The 15998-nt window shown below is 36.8% G+C and overlaps 1 protein-coding gene across 1 annotated transcript in view; it reads left to right on the forward strand.

Annotated features, from left to right (window-relative positions):
- SETX (senataxin) overlaps positions 1-15998 on the forward strand; it is an 81013-nt gene that overhangs the window by 15158 nt on the left and 49857 nt on the right. Inside the window, 4 exon segments of the mRNA XM_087418879.1 lie at positions 126-245; positions 2719-2890; positions 3021-3108; positions 3611-7705. Coding sequence (XP_087275005.1) covers positions 126-245; positions 2719-2890; positions 3021-3108; positions 3611-7705 — 4475 coding nt within the window.

Here is a 15998-nt window from a genome sequence, read left to right on the forward strand (position 1 = left end):
AAATGTTTGAGGAACTGAATACTGTTTTGCTTCTTACTGTCTTGTTGCTCTTTTGCCACCCAAACCAGAGAAGGCATTAGAACAGTGTTATTTAATCAGTTCAAGAAAACTAAATGATTTTACAGGTATTTGCATGTTGCTGACCATTCTTGAGGAGCAAGCCATGGATTCACTGTTGCTGGGCTCAGACAAACAAAATGATTTTATGCAATCAATACTTCACACCATGGAGAGACAGTCAGATGGTAATAAACTTTATTTGCTGAATGCTTTTGAATATTGTGATGATGATACACTTAAGATGCTAATGTCACTGCAAGAATTTGGGTGTATGGTGTAAAGAAAAGAAGAGCGAACCTTTTATGGTTTAGGTCACAGGTTTAGAATTTTAAATTGGAAGGGACCTTTAGAGTTTAATTCAGCACTTTACTTTCATAAAAGAAGAGACTGAAGCCCAGGGAAGTTCAATTACTTTTTCGTGTTGAAACACCCAGCTAGTGGTATAATCAAGACTAGAACCTATAGGAGATAAATTTCTGATGACATGGTGGTTAAAATTGTGGAGAAAGCCTCCTCTGTCCCACTGTCTCCCTTTTTCCTGGTTCTCCATTTCACTTTGGTTCTGTAGGGTTCCACTGTCAGACATGGTAACTGCTAGCCAAGTCTGGCTGTTTAGGTTAATTAAAATTAAACAAAATTAAAATTTCAGTTTTTCAGTTCCACTAGCTATACTTAAAGTGCTCAGTAGCCACATATGCCTGGTGGCTGCTGTAGTGAACAGTGCAGCTAGAGAACATTTCCGTCATCACGGAAAGTTCTCTTGGACGACACTGCTAAAATACTGTAGAAAATAGGGTCTCAAACTTGTAGTCAGGTTTATTATTAGACCCCACCTTGCTTTTGCTCATGGTTTTATCAAGCTGATCAGGGAGGATCTGTGCTTAGGTAAGTGTTTGTCTTCTTTGTGGAGGAATGAATCAGTAAAGAACCGAGCATGCCAGATCCTATGAAAACATAATGAATATAATTTTTTCCCCACCTTCACTTCTCTTTAGGCAACTTCACTGTGGATATAAATTCATTTTTGAGAGATTCTAAAAGAAGTATATAAACATTATTCTTTTTTTGATCACATATATTTTCTTGCTAGATTATTCCTTTTTAAGGTTATTACTAATTCATTTACCAGCATTTACTACATATATTGTTCATTTCTTTCTCTGTGCTTTGCACATAGTTCTGTCCTCTTTGTAATCCAGCTCCCCTAACTTCTTCAAATGTTAGTCACCTCTTTAAGAAACCTTTACTAATTGTCTTTAGCTGACAACTTTCGTTCCTTATTTGAGAGTCTACTAGACTTAAGACATTGTGTCAGCTGCAGTAGAGGATAAAAAAGTATATGAGAAGGTCTACACAAATAACTATGATAAAAAAGTAGAGTCTAACAGCCCTGAGGGAAATAAAGCAGCAAGTTCTAGGATGACTAAATAACAGCAGCAGCTGAGTGAGTTAGAGCACTTGTCTCAGAAGAATACTATGGAAGATTAAATAGCCAGGGAATGTTTGATGTAGGAGGAGGCGTTGGAGTTGGACTTTAAGGATGGATAGGGTTTTGATAGGTGGTGCTAATAGTCAGGGCATTCTGGTTCTTTTTTTTTTGTGAGGAAGATCAGCCCTGAGCTAACATCCATGCCAATCCTCCTCTTTTTGCCGAGGAAGACTGCCCCTGAGCTAACATCCGTGCCAGTCTTCCTCCACTTTATGTGGGACGCTGCCACAGCATGGGCTGACAAGCAGTGCGTCAGTGCATGCCTAGGATCCAAACCTGGGCCGCCAGCAGTGGAGTGTGTGCACTTAACCGCTACGCCACAGGGCCGGCCCCCATTCTGGTTCTTATTTGGGACAAAGCCAGCTATCTGTTTTGCTGGATGTAGGGTATATTATGGGGGTGTGAAAAATAAAGCTAGAAAGAAACAATAGAGTGTGATCTTGTAAGTACTTGACTGAGACTTTAAATTTTCTTGGAAGACATTGAGGAGCAATTGAAAGTCTTTGAGTAGGGCATTATTTTGCCACTGCATATCTGATAGAGAAGTGGGAAAGGACTGGAGGTAAGAGCTTGTGAGTAATGGGAATTCCTGCCAATTGAATGAAAAGTAGATAACAACAAAGCCATATTGAGATATGGATGGATGAAGGGTGTATGTCTCTGCTTACCCATTAGCTCAGGGATTCAGTCCTTCATGCCAGCCAGATGGGACACACAATTCAGAGTCATGCTAAACCAGAATTTCTTATATCCTGGATTTTGTTTAGATCTGTAAATACCAAGTTTTTCTTTCTCTTTTTTCCTCTACTTTTGTTGTTTACTGAAGGATGAGAGTATAAAGTTCTGGGAGAAGTTGAGCTGAGTAGGAAAGATTGTTTCGGGTGTTGCAAACCAGATGAGAAAGTTGAGTTCATCTAGACTATCTCAATTTGTTCCCCATTAAAAAATTTCTTACAAAAATGTATAGTATTGCTTGAAAAAAATGCAAGAACAATTTAAAACTTTGCTAGCTTTTTAAAACCTGTAGTTAGCAGCATTTTAAATTACTTGCTGCTTTGCTTTGCTTTGCTTTTTGTTACTACCCAGATAAAGAATTCTTATTTCTCAATATATTCTAGTACCTTTTTCTAATTGTTTCATAATTCAGCAATTACTCCATTGTATTTCAGATGATAGTGTGGATCCTTTCTGGCCAGCATTACACTGTTTCATGGTGATTCTGGATCGCCTTGGATCTAAGGTCTGGGGTCAACTTATTGATCCTATTGAGGCATTTCAAACTATTATCAACAACGTGAGCTACAATAGAGAGATTCAGAATATACGGAACAGCTGTGTAAGGTTAGTTTAGTTAATGTGTCAAGATTTAAAAATAATCTCTATAAGGAAGTCTCTTGTAATTTGACTTAACAATAGGGTTTCCTTTTTTTTCCTTCATTTCAGTAATTTTTATTTGTTCTTAATATTTAAGGACCAAGTTAGAACCGGAGTCATATTTGGATGATATGGTGACTTGCAGCCAGATTGTATACAATTATAATCCTGAAAAGACCAAAAAGGTATAAAACATTTTGAGAATTCAGATGATACTGTATTGCCTTTATATTGTGTAGACAGTGTTTTACGTAATTGGTTGAAATACTGGTTTCGTGATATGTAGTTATTCTGAATCAACCACTGCATAAAGGCTTTCTGATTGAACAGATGTATTGTGTGTGGGGAAAAAAATGGACTCTAACTACAGTGTGCACACTTTGGAAGATTAATTTAAGTGTAGTTAGGAAGGGTGGAAAATTTATGGGATGGGGGAGGTAAGTGACATGACTAGAAATCAAAATCACCTAATGGAAAGAAGGCCAGAGTACATGGCGATGTTGTAAATTTACATTTTCATGAAACCTTAACCTCGAAATTGAACTATGTTTTCAATTTCTTGGGGATATGGATAGGTAAACCAAACTAGGAAAATTGAGCAGTACATTTTCTTGTTTACAACTTGTGTGTGAAACCTATCATGAATGGTGCTGGTTTATCTGAATGTCAATATTTCTTTCATTTTAGGATTCAGGGTGGAGGTCAGCCATTTGCCCGGATTATTGTCCTAACATGTATGAAGAAATGGAAACATTATCCACCGTTCTTCAGTCCGATATTGGTCAAGACATGCGTGTTCATAACAGCACATTTCTGTGGTTCATCCCTTTTGTTCAGTCCCTCATGGATCTTAAGGATTTGGGTGTGGCTTATATAGTAGAGGTTATTCATCACCTGCACTCCGAAGTCAAAGATGTCCTCAACCGAGCAGATACTGTGTGTGACCAAGTTACTGAATTGTGTGTGTGTGACAAAGTTACTGAATTTTTTCTTCTAATTTTGGTGTCAGTGATTGAACTGCATAGAAATAAAAAATGTTTGCATTTGCTGTGGGTTAGTTCCCAGCAGTGGGTTGAAGCCGTTGTAAAATGTGCCAAACTTCCTACCACTGCATTTGCACGAAGTTCTGAGAAATCATCTGGAAATTGCTCCAAAGGAACGTCAGTGATGTCATCTCTGTCATTGCATTCAGTGCCATCTAACTCTGTACAACATGCTTGTGTGCAACTGATTAGAAGTCTCCTTAAAGAAGGTTATCAGCTTGGGCAGCAAACTCTTTGTAAACAATTCTGGGATAAGCTCAATTTATTCCTGCGAGGAAATTTATCTCTAGGTTGGCGGTTGACTAGTCAGGAAACCCATGAGTTACAAACTTGTTTAAAGCAAATTATTAGAAACATAAAATTCAAAGTACCTCTGTGTAGCACTTCTGTGGATCTAACTCCTACGTGTAAAACCCCTCCTGCATCTTATATTAAAGAAGAAAATGAACAAATAGGAAAGAAGTCTAAAAAAGACATGCACTCTCTGGAAAATTCCAGCCCAACATTTCCTAAAGAGCCAATGAAAGCTGATGCATATCAAGTGCAAGAGAGTATATTGTTCAAAGCAAGTAACACTGTAGAGGATAATGAGCAAAATGATATAAAAGACATCAAACTGGAAAATCATCTCTCACCTGAGTCATGCTTAAAGCAGAGTAGTAAAAACCTTTTCACTGAGAGAGCTCAAGATGAAGTTAAAAGTACAAGGAAGCAGAAGTCTGTAAAAGAGAATTCCTCACATACACCACAGAATTGCACTTTAAAGGTTGATGCTCTTGATCAAACTTCAAAAACTAAGGCACAGAAAGATGAAATCTGTGCTAAGTTATCACATGTAATAAAGAAGCAACACAGGAAAAGTACTTTGGTCAATAATGCTGTCAATTTAGAGGAAAACCTGACTGGGTCTAACATTGAGAGTTTCTTTTTAAGGAAAGATAGAGGAAGTCAGAAAGGGGATGGCTTTATACACAATATCTCTTTAGACCCTAATGGTATTTTGGATGATAAAAATGGGGAACAAAAATCACAAAGCAGTTTATTACTGAAAAAGAAACGAATAAAGAATGAAGAGTTAGATATTTTCTCTTCCCATGAAAACAGTTGTCAAATACAAGAATGTCATGTTGATGATAAAGATTTGGTCTCATTTACAGAAGTGACCAATACTTTCATGAAGAAAACATCTCCCTTTAAAGATCCCATGACTGTACTTGAATCAAGAGATAAGGAAATTAGCAAGAGTACTGATCAGGTTTCTTCTAATTTGAGAGAACAGGCATGTTGCATCAGTCCTAAGTCTGACACTTTAACAGATTCTCAGATAGACAGAGACCTCCACAAATTGTCTTTAATAGCTCAAGCCAGTGTTATTAAGTTTCCATCAGATTCAGCTCAAAAAAGCTCATCCCAGCTACAAAGAAAAGTAAAAGATGATAAGAGATGTTTCAAAGCTAACCAGAATAATGTTGGGGAAACCTGTCGTGGACAGGTGATTATTATTTCAGATTCTGATGATGATGATGATGAAAGAATTCTGGGTTTTGAGAAGCACATTAAACAAGATAAAATATGTGTTGAGAAAGAATGTCCAGGGCAGCATACATCAGTAGTTAATACAAATGTGGAAAAGAAGCTAATAAAGGAAGAAGAGACAAAGTCCCTTTTGCAGTTTGAGGAATCTGATTCTCAGTTTTTTGAGTTTGAAAGTCCATGCGAAGTGTTTTCAGTTTGGCAAGATCAGAAGCCAGACAACAAGAATTCAGTTCAAGAGGATGAAAAAAATTCATGCTTGACTCCTGTAGCTGATATCACAAATGATTGGGGTTATGATACAGATTATGTATCTGAAGCGGTTATTAAACAAGTGTCAGAGGGCATTGAAGAACACACAGAACCACAGACTAGTAGTATTTCTGTTGAGGAGTTTTGTGAAATTGAAGTAAAAAAACCTAAGAGAAAACGAATTGAAAAACTTAAGGCTGAAGATCCTTTAAGGTGTTCATCTTCTGTCAGAAATGAACACCAGTCTGATATTAATGAGAGAGGTCTGACTGAAAATGATTCTAAAAATACAGACATAAAGGCTACAACTCCCAATTCAAGTATTCAGAGAGCTGCTACAGTTTCCCTAAAGAAGTCTTCTCCAAAGCCTCATACTTATTCCAACCCTGTCAGGAAAGTCCCACGTTCTAAAACCCCTAAGAGAACACATTCAGATACCAAAAAAGGGCAGAATAAAAGTTCAAATTACATAAGTTGTAGGACAACTCCTGCTATAGTACCACCAAAGAAATTTCGCCAGTGTCCTGAACCAACTTTAGCGGTTGAGAAACTTGGTCTGAAAAAGGCTCCTCGTAAGGCGTTTGAGCTGTCTCAGCGATCTTTAGATTGTTTAGCTGAATTACGTCACCATGGCAAAACTGTTGGAGTAGTTGATACCCAAAAAAAGACTAAATTAATTTCTCAGACTTCTGTCAAAAATAATAAGAAATTGCTTATGAATCAAGATCTTCAGTTGCAAAGGCACATGAGATCCAAATCACAACAAAATAAACAAAGACGTTTAGAATATGGAAGTACAGATACCACAACAACAGGGCCACATGCAGCACGGAATTCTGACATATTTGTACCAGAACCAGATAGGTCACGTAATAGAGGAGGAACTGAGGTAACTGCTGACAGTGATGGAAAACAATTAAAAAAATGTGCATCTTCTGAACTAGAACCCATGAAAGCAACATATGTTTCTCGGGTGACTGATGATACTTCTCTTTTGAACCAGTGTAATTCTGTAGTGTTAAATGGAAGAATACCAACAAATGAAATAATTGTCTCTACTTCAGAGGACCTTCTAGGTGGAAGTGACCTAACAGTACATCGTTTAGAGCTGGCAACTTTGAAAGAGCAAGAGCCTGAATCCAATAGTGATATGGAGGAAGATAATATATTTTTAACACAACGTGATCCTGAAGATATGGATTTATGTTCACAAATGGAGAATGATAATGATAAACTCATTGAGGTAGTTCATGGAAAACATGCTGTTCAGGTAGAAGATGATTCTGTAAGTCGACCTCAATTGGAATCCTTGAGTAGCACAAAATGTAAGTACAAAGATTGTGTTGAAACTATGAAAAACCAGGGTGAGTACTGCTCAAAACACTCTGAAGTTAAAGCAGCGGATGAAGATGTATTTCGTAAACCTAGCTTGCCTGTTTCTTCATCTAAACGTTCGAGACCTTCCACTGCTAAGATTTTTAGCTCACGTAGTACTTCACGAATTGCTAATCTTTCCAAGTCTTTGGAAAATACCTCAGCACTTCTACCAGCTCTAAAAAATAAGTCAAATGTACAATCTATTTTTAAAGCACCACAGCCAGTCTCTTTGGTGTCTCAAAAGCCGATGGGTGAAGTGAAGAGTTTTTGCAATGTTCTTCGTTCTCAGACTCCAAATAATTCCAACAGACAAGGTTACAAACTTCCCTTTGGTGAAAACAAATCTTTTTTGGCTTCCTCTCCAGTAAACATTCTCTTGTCATCACAGTCTATCTCTGACACCTTTGTTAAAGAGGTGTTAAAATGGAAATACGAAATGTTTGTGAAGTTTGATCAGTCCGGGCCCCCAGCAAGTCTGAGTCAGTCCATCTCAAGACCTGTGCCTGTCAAATTTCAAGATTGTGGAGAATATTTTAATGTTTTTTTCCCTTTGATGATATTGAATACTTTTGAAACAGTAAGTATATGTTTGAATTGTATACCTGTCTAGACTTTGAGTTGCTTTTTTTCTTTGCCATGCTGAGTAATAGAGTACAGTTACAATAACTGGCTTCATTCTGATTTAGATGTAGTTTTTAGATTTTCGTGTTGAACAGACACTTGTACCACACACTGTTCTAGATGCTGGTGATACAGATGAAACACTTTCTTTTTTTTTTTTTTTTTTAATTTTATTTATTTATTGTTCCCCCAAAGCCCCAGTAGATAGTTGTATGTCATAGTTGCACATCCTTCTAGTTGTTGTATGTGGGACGCGGCCTCAGCATGGCCAGAGAAGCGGTGCGTCGGTGCGCGCCCGGGATCCAAACCCAGGCCGCCAGCATCGGAGCGCGAGCACTTAATCACTAAGCCACGGGGCCGGCCTGAAACACTTTCTTAACCTCTGCCCTTCTGGAGCTTACAGACAGAATTCAAAGTGCTAATGTACCAAGTTCAGTGGTAGCACAGGAGGAAAGGGTTTTTCGATGCAAAGGTAAGGGAAGACGTCTCAGAGGAGGTAGTCTCCCATCTGCATTTTTTTTTTTTTTTTTTTTGAAAAGTAGACCTTTACTGAAGTTTTCTTGAAGTAGCAGAGGATAAATTACATTGAACACAAAGCAACAAATCCTAAATTTCTCTTTCCACGTCTGTCTTCCCAGTTTCTTACTCATTGTAGCAGCTGCTGTCTCCCTTTAACTGCTTCACCTGCCCTAACACATCCCATTCTGGTTCTTCTCTCTTCCTTACTCCCCCTGGCTAGGATTGGCAAATAAAATACAGGATTCCCAGTTAAATTGGAACCTCAGAAAAACCGCTAATAATTCTTTAGTGTAAGCATCCAACTGCATTTTGAAGGATGTTTTTGGTGTTCTCAAAGCAGGTAAGGGGTTGGAAGATTTTTTTCTTTTTGAAATTTCTTAAAAAAAAGAAACAAACCTGATAATACAATGAGACTCTTAAAAAGAAAACCAAGAACATTGAGCTAAATGTTCGTGTATTCATTCACTTAACAGATATTTGGGTGCCTGATTCACGCCAAGTGCTGTTACAGGCCTGGGAGGTAAAGTGGGAACAAGACAGACAAGGCCTCTGGCTTCTGGAAGTGATCATTGCAGATGGGGTTAAGGGCTCTTGTGTGATTTAGAACAAACTTTAGATTGAGAGGTCAAACAGCCTCTGTGAGCAATGGTATTTACACTGAGAACGGAATGAACAGAAAGAATCGGCCATGAGAAGTATATTCCAGGCAGAGTGGAAAGATACTACAGTAAGATCAAGCTTAGTGTGTTGAAAGGGGAAAGGAAATGTGTTGCACAAAGGGGCAAGTCTACTACATAAGATAATCGAGTGAATTGCTAATACTTTTCAAGATAAATGGCTTTCATAAAGCTTGAATCAGTGCATCTTTAAAATGCACTTTGTGTGTTTATATCAGTGTAGGCCCTAGATTTTAGCCATTGTTTTAAGACTTATTTTACTAGTGTTTCAAAAGCATTAGGAACGACTAATTGACAAAGGGTCTTAAATATCTCTTTGTGAGAGCAAAGTAAAATATTAAGTTAGTATTAGAAGAATTTTCTTCCTACAGAAAACTTGTTAATTCAGAGAATAGTGTATACAGTTAAGCTGGGAAAAATACAGAAATTTTATTTATTTATTTATATTTTATTTATTTATTTTGAGGAAGATTGGCCCTGCACTAACATCGTTTTTTTTTTTTTCCTCCCCAAAGCCTCAGTACATAGTTGTGTATCATAGTTGTAGAGTTGTAGCTCTTCTATATGGGACATTGCCTCAGAATGGCTTGATGAGCGGTGAGTGGGTCCCCGCCCCGGATCTGAAGCGAAACGCGAGAACTTAACTGCTACGCCACCAGCCTGGCCCTAAATTTTATTTATCTTGAAGCTTATTTTTTTCTTTAACGCGTATTCTTGCTGGAAAGCACTAAATTGCTTAGAAGCCGTTCATAGCCCTTGAATTTAGGACACACACATATTTCTGATTTTATTTTTACCTGAGTTAAGAGGTATTGATATTTTCCTGTTTAAGACTCCCTCCTTTTCAGGACATTTTTGTAGCCCTAGCCTTTTCAAAACACAATGAGCACAAGTTGCATTTGTGCATACACAAAGTTTAAAATAGTCAAGTACTTCTGTAAGGTCTATTATAAAAAACAACAGATGCTCCTCACCTCCCAGGTAATCATTTTTGATTCTTAATGGATCCTTTTGTTATTTACTTCCATATTTCTAAATAACATGCCACTATTGTGGCTTCTTAATTTTTCAGTTTAGGCATTTTCTCTTAGTTTCCTGCTTCCGGAAGTACCTTCTTCCCAGCCCTACCTTCACACACACACACCTTTCCTGTTCTCGCATCCTCACTACGTTGTCTTGTAATTTTTAGGTCAATAATTGTTTTGACTGTAAAAAGGTTTCTGCAGCTAAGTCATGTAGTATGTTGTAACTACTTTTCCTTTGCTTCCCAATTCTTTGTTTTCTCTGGATTTGTTGTTTTATTTACTTAATTTTCTGTATACTTATTCCTTAATTAGCTTCAGACTCTCTTTTGGGTGTTTGTCTGTCATGATCAGACACGTGGTAATGTATAAGTTTCATCTTCATGGTTTATGATGGTTATTCTGAAATATCCATCATCCTCATTCTGGGGCTTGTATTCCTTCCTGTACTGGATCTCTGTTTCCTGTACCCCAGGTTGTCTTTCTTGGTCACTCCCTCACTTGAGTAAGACACATCCTTCAGGTTTCCTCAGAAAAGGGTGTGTGGCAGGTAAATTTCTGAAACCTTGTATGTCTTAAAGTTTCTTTAATCTCCTCATTTTCTATCTCATTTTCTTTTTGTTATAGTTTCTTAGAGGCCTTCTCAACTTCCAAGACTTGAATTTTTTTTTTAGCATATTTTTAGTTTCATGAAATTCTTCCTTGAGTATTTCTTTTTATAGGATTCTGTTTTTTCGTGGACATGGTATATTTTTATTATCGAAAGTTTGTTAAAGATAATTTTAAAGTTAGTTAAAATTTTCCTCCCTTTGCATAGTCCCTGTTTTCCCAATTACTTTTTTCCTGTTCGTTTTAGTGTATACAGACCTTTGATGTTAACTTCTTTCTTAAGATGTCTGATGATTTTTGGTGGTCTCCTCGCATTAAGAACAGGACACTAAAAAGCAGATGGAGCATTATTCATAGTAGCCAAAGGTGAAAACAACCCAGATGTCCATCAGCTGATGAATGGATAACAAAATGTGATATATCCATGCAATGGGATATTATTCAGCTCTGAAAATGAATGAACTGCTACTTGCTACTTTTACATGTTCATTGATGAACATTGAAAATATTATGCTAAGTGAAAGAAGTCAGGTACAGAAGGCCATGTATTGTGTGATTCCATTTATATGAATTGTCTGGAATAGCCAAATTTATCGAGACGAAAAGTAGATTAGTGGTTGCCAGGGGATGATGGATGGAGAGGGGAATTGGGACTGACTGCTAATAGGTATAGGGTTTCTTTTGGGATGATGGAAATGTTCTGGAATTAGATAATGGTGATGGTTGCACAAAATAGTGAATGTACTAAAAACCAATGAAGTATACACTTTAAAATGGTGAATTTTATATTGTGTGTAATGTATCTCAATTATTAAAAATGTTATAAAAAAGAGGATAAATTTAAATAGTGACAGGTTAAAAGAGATACTTAGGGAAACAGATGAAACTCAGATACTTTTACTAAAATAATCCTCTTTATTATTGCACTGTCGAAGTCAAATGTGATCTGAAGGACACCATAGCATGATGAAACCCAACATCCGTTTTATTTTTTTTATTTTTATTTTTTTTATTTTATTTTATTTTTTTTTAATTTTTTGTTTATTGCAGTAACATTGGTTTATAACATTGTAAAAATTTCAGGTGTACATCATTGTACTTCTATTTCTGCATAGATTACATCATGTTCACCACCAAAATACTAATTACAACCCATCACCACACACATGTACCAAATTATCCCTTTCACCCTCCTCCCTCCCCCCTTCCCCTCTGGTAACCACCAATCCAATCTCTGTCCCTATGTGTTTGTTTATTGTTATTATCTACTACTTAATGAAGGAAATCATGCGGTATTTGACCTTCTCCCTCTGACTTATTTCACTTTGCATTATACCCTCAATGTCCATCCATGATGTCACAAATGGCTGGATTTCATCGTTTCTTATGGCTGAGTAGTATTCCATTGTGTATATATACCACAGCTTCTTTATCCATTCGTCCCTTGATGGGCGCTTAGGTTGCTTCCAAGTCTTGGCTATTGTGAATAATGCTGCAATGAACACATGGGTGCATGCACCTTTACAAATTGGTGTTTTCAAGTTCTTTGGATAAATACCCAGCAGTGGGATGGCTGGATCATATGGTAGTTCTATCCTTGATTTTTTGAGGAATCTCCATACTGTTTTCCATAATGGCTGTGTTAAGTTTGTATGCTTAGGTGTAGTTACGATCTATATTTTATTATATATAAGATTTTTTAAAAAGCAGATGAGAAGCCCTGAGTGAAAAGGTAGGCTTGTTGACCATTGGTGTTTCGTCGGGAAGCCCCATCCCCACCCTTATATCAATAGCTTTAATCTTTTTTTTTCCTCTTACATCAGATTTCCCAAAGGAAAATCTTCAAATATTTTGCCTGGAAAGTATAGGCCTGACTGGGAGCTGACTGTGGGATGAGGGTGGGGGACAGAGGGAAGGGTCCTAGCATTCAGTCTATAAACATTTGCTTAATTCTTTTTTTTTTTTTAGTACAGTATCACCACCCTGTCTGCTGTCCCCAAGGCCGGAGACTATTTCACCCTATCTAAAGACTAAATCGCTGGTTTTTTGCTAGGAGCAGAGAGGGGCAATCTCCCTTCAGCCCTCCTCCTTCTAGTTGTGTGCATCAGATTACTTCCTGGTTGGAGTTCAGCTTCTTGGATTTGCTAATAAGTTAGTTACTATTCATCCATCTGCTTTCCAGCTTCCAGGATTTTGATACTCTTATCTCTTCTTCTGTTCTCTTTGTCCTAATGAGTTAATCCTATTTTTAAAAATCTCTTTGGTGTTTTTTGGGGGTTTCAAGAGGAGTAAAAGGAAATGCTTGTGTTCAGTCTATCATTTTTACTTTGAAATTTTCTTTTATTAACCAACCATTTCATGTACTCATTTACCTGAGATCAAAAGGGGGGAGGAAAAATAACAAAATAAGGAAGTAATTGAATTTGAAAGTAGAGTCTGTTACCTTGATGGCAGTTTTGGTGAAGTTAGGAGAGAAGCCAGGTGTAAAAGAAGTGAATGGCAGAAGTGTTTTGAAAACTTAAACAATGAAGGGGAGCAGAAAAAAATGAGGCAGTAGTTGGATAGTGATTTGGAGATAAAGAAGGGTTTGTTTTGTTTTGTTTACTGTTTTTTTTTTTAAATTAATAACATTTATTTTTTAGAGCAGTTTTAGATTCACTGCAAAATTGAGCACAGAGTACAGAGAGTTCCCATATACTCCCTGTCCTCACATGGTTTGAGATTTTTTTTTTTTTGCGAGGTAGGTCAAGGTGTATGCTGATGGGAATGAGCAATGAACAAGAAAAAATTGATGTAAGAAAATAGGTAACTTTAGGAGTTTACGTCCTAAAGAGGACAAGAGGGATCAAGAACATAAATCAGTGAGTTTGCTTTTGACTTTCGTAATGAAAAGAGGAGGCAGGGCATAATGGGTATGAGTGACAGTTGTGTTGTAAGTTTTGTGTTTGGTTCTATCTTCTGACATGTAAGGCAAGGGCAACATTGGCTATTGGAACCAGCATTGCAGGAACTCCTTTTCCCTGGTGAAATAGCTGTTATTTTAATAATGTAATTTTTTTATTAAGGGAATTTTCTTGACAACATAACCATCTCATTATAACCAAATAGAATGAGTTTAGTTTATTTGTAAACATTTTTATGAAAATGTAATATTAAAATATTTGATCTGAAGAAAGTTAAATTACCAAATTATTAGAAACATGCAGTTTCGTAGAATAATCCATTCTCTTTTGGAAAGAAAGAAGACTGGTACCTCTTCTGAGGACAAGGCCTAACTAGATAATATTTCTTTCCCCTCTGGATTTTCTACATAGATGATCATGTCATCTGTGAAGAAAGATAGTTTTATTTCTTCCTTCCTAATGAATATACCTTTTCTTGTCTAATTTTGCATTATCTAGGACTTCCAGTATGATGTTGAAAAGGAGTTGTGAGAAGGATCATCCTTGCCTTGTACCTGATTTTAATGGGAAACCTTCAAGTTTCTCACCATTAAGTATGATGTCAGCTGTAGGTTTTTTGTAGGTGTTCTTGATCCAGTTGAGGACGTTCCCCTCTATTCCTAGTTTGCTGAGAGATTTTTATCATGAATGGATGTTAGATTTTATCAAATGGTTTTTCTACATGTATTGATGTGATCATGTGGTGTTTTTTTTTTTTTAGTCTGTTGATGTGATAGATAACATTAATTGATTTTTTAATGTTAAATCAGCCTTGCATATCTGGGATTAATACCACTTGATCATGATGTATAATTCTTTTTATACATTGTTGGGTTCAATTTGCTAATATTTTGTTGAGGATTTTTACTTCTGTGTTCATGAGGGTTATTGGGCTATAGTTTTCCTTTCTTGTAATGTCTTTGTCTGGTTTTAGTATTAGGGTGATGTTGGCCTCATAGAATGAGTTAGGAAATATTCTGCTTCTGGAAGATATTGTAGAGAATTGATATAATTTTTTCCTTAAATATTTGGTAGAATTTACCAGTGAATCCATTTGGCCCTGGTATTTTCTGTTTTGGAAGGTTATTAATTATTGATTCAGTTTCTTTAATAGTTGTCAGCTTATTCAGATTTTCTGTTCTTGTTTGAGTTTTGGCAGATTGTTTCTTTCAAGGAATAGGTCAGTTTTATCTAGGTTATCAAATTTCTGGACATCAAGTTGTTCATAATATTCCTTTATTATCTTTTTCATGTCCACGGGATCTATAGTGATGCCCCTTCTTTCATTTTTGACTAGAAATTTGTGTCTTCTCTCTTTTTTTCTTAGCCTGGCTAGAGGCTTATCAATTTTATGATCTTTTCAAAGAACCAGCTTTTTTGTGTGTGTAAAGATGATCAGCCCTGAGCTAACCTCCATGCCAATCCTCCTTTTTTTTTGCTTAGAAAGACTGGCCCTGGGCTAACATCCGTGCCCATCTTCCTCCACTTTATATGGGACGCTGCCACAGCATGGCCTGACAAGTGGTGCATGGGTGCGCGCCCGGGATCCGAATCTGGGCCCCCAGCAGCAGAGTGTGCGCACTTAACTGCTATGCCACGGGGCCGGCCCTGAGAACCAGCTTTTGATTTCATTGATTTTCTCTATTGATTCCCTGTTTTCAATTTCATTGAATTCTTCTCTAATTTCTTTTTTTCTGCTTACTTTAGTCTAATTTGCTCTTCTTTTTTTAGTCTCCTAAGATGGAAGCTTAGATTGTTGATTTTAGATCTTTCTTCTTTTCTAATATGTGCACTCAGTGTGGATGAATTTCCCTCTAAGCACTGCTTTTGCTACATCTCACAAATTTTCACAAGTTGTATTTTTCATTTCCATTTAGTTGAATATATTAATTTCTCTTGAGATTTCTTCATTGACCATGTGTTATTTAATCTCTAAATATTTTGAGATTTTCCAGCTATCTTTCTGTTATTGATTTCTAGTTTAATTCCATTGTAGTCTGAAAGCACATATTGTATGATTGCTGTTTGCTAAGGTATGTGTTATGGTCCCAAATGTGGTCTGTTTTGGTGAATGTTCCATGTGAGCTTGAGAAGAATGTGTAATCTGCTGTTGGTAGTTGAAGTAGTCCTTTATATCCGGTTGTTTGCTGGTGCTTTTGAGTTCACTTATGTCTTTATTAATTTTCTACCTGCTGGATCTGTCCATTTCTGATAGAAGAGTGTTAAAAGTCTCTAAATAAAATATTGGATTAATCTGTTTCTCCTTGCAGTTCTATCAATTTTTGCCTCACTTATTTTGATGCTCTGTTGTTAGGTGCATATATATGTAAGCTTATTATATCTTCTTGGAATATTGATCCATTTATCATTGTGTGATGCCCCTCTTTATCCCTGATAATTTCCCTTGCCCTGAGGTCTGCTCTATCTTAAATTAGTGTAGCCACTCCCTCTGTCTTTCTTTCTTTTTCTTTCTTTCTTTC

Source organism: Ceratotherium simum, chromosome 29, assembly GCF_057802395.1.
Source record: "Ceratotherium simum simum isolate JZ-2026a chromosome 29, ASM5780239v1, whole genome shotgun sequence".
NCBI lineage: Eukaryota > Metazoa > Chordata > Mammalia > Perissodactyla > Rhinocerotidae > Ceratotherium > Ceratotherium simum.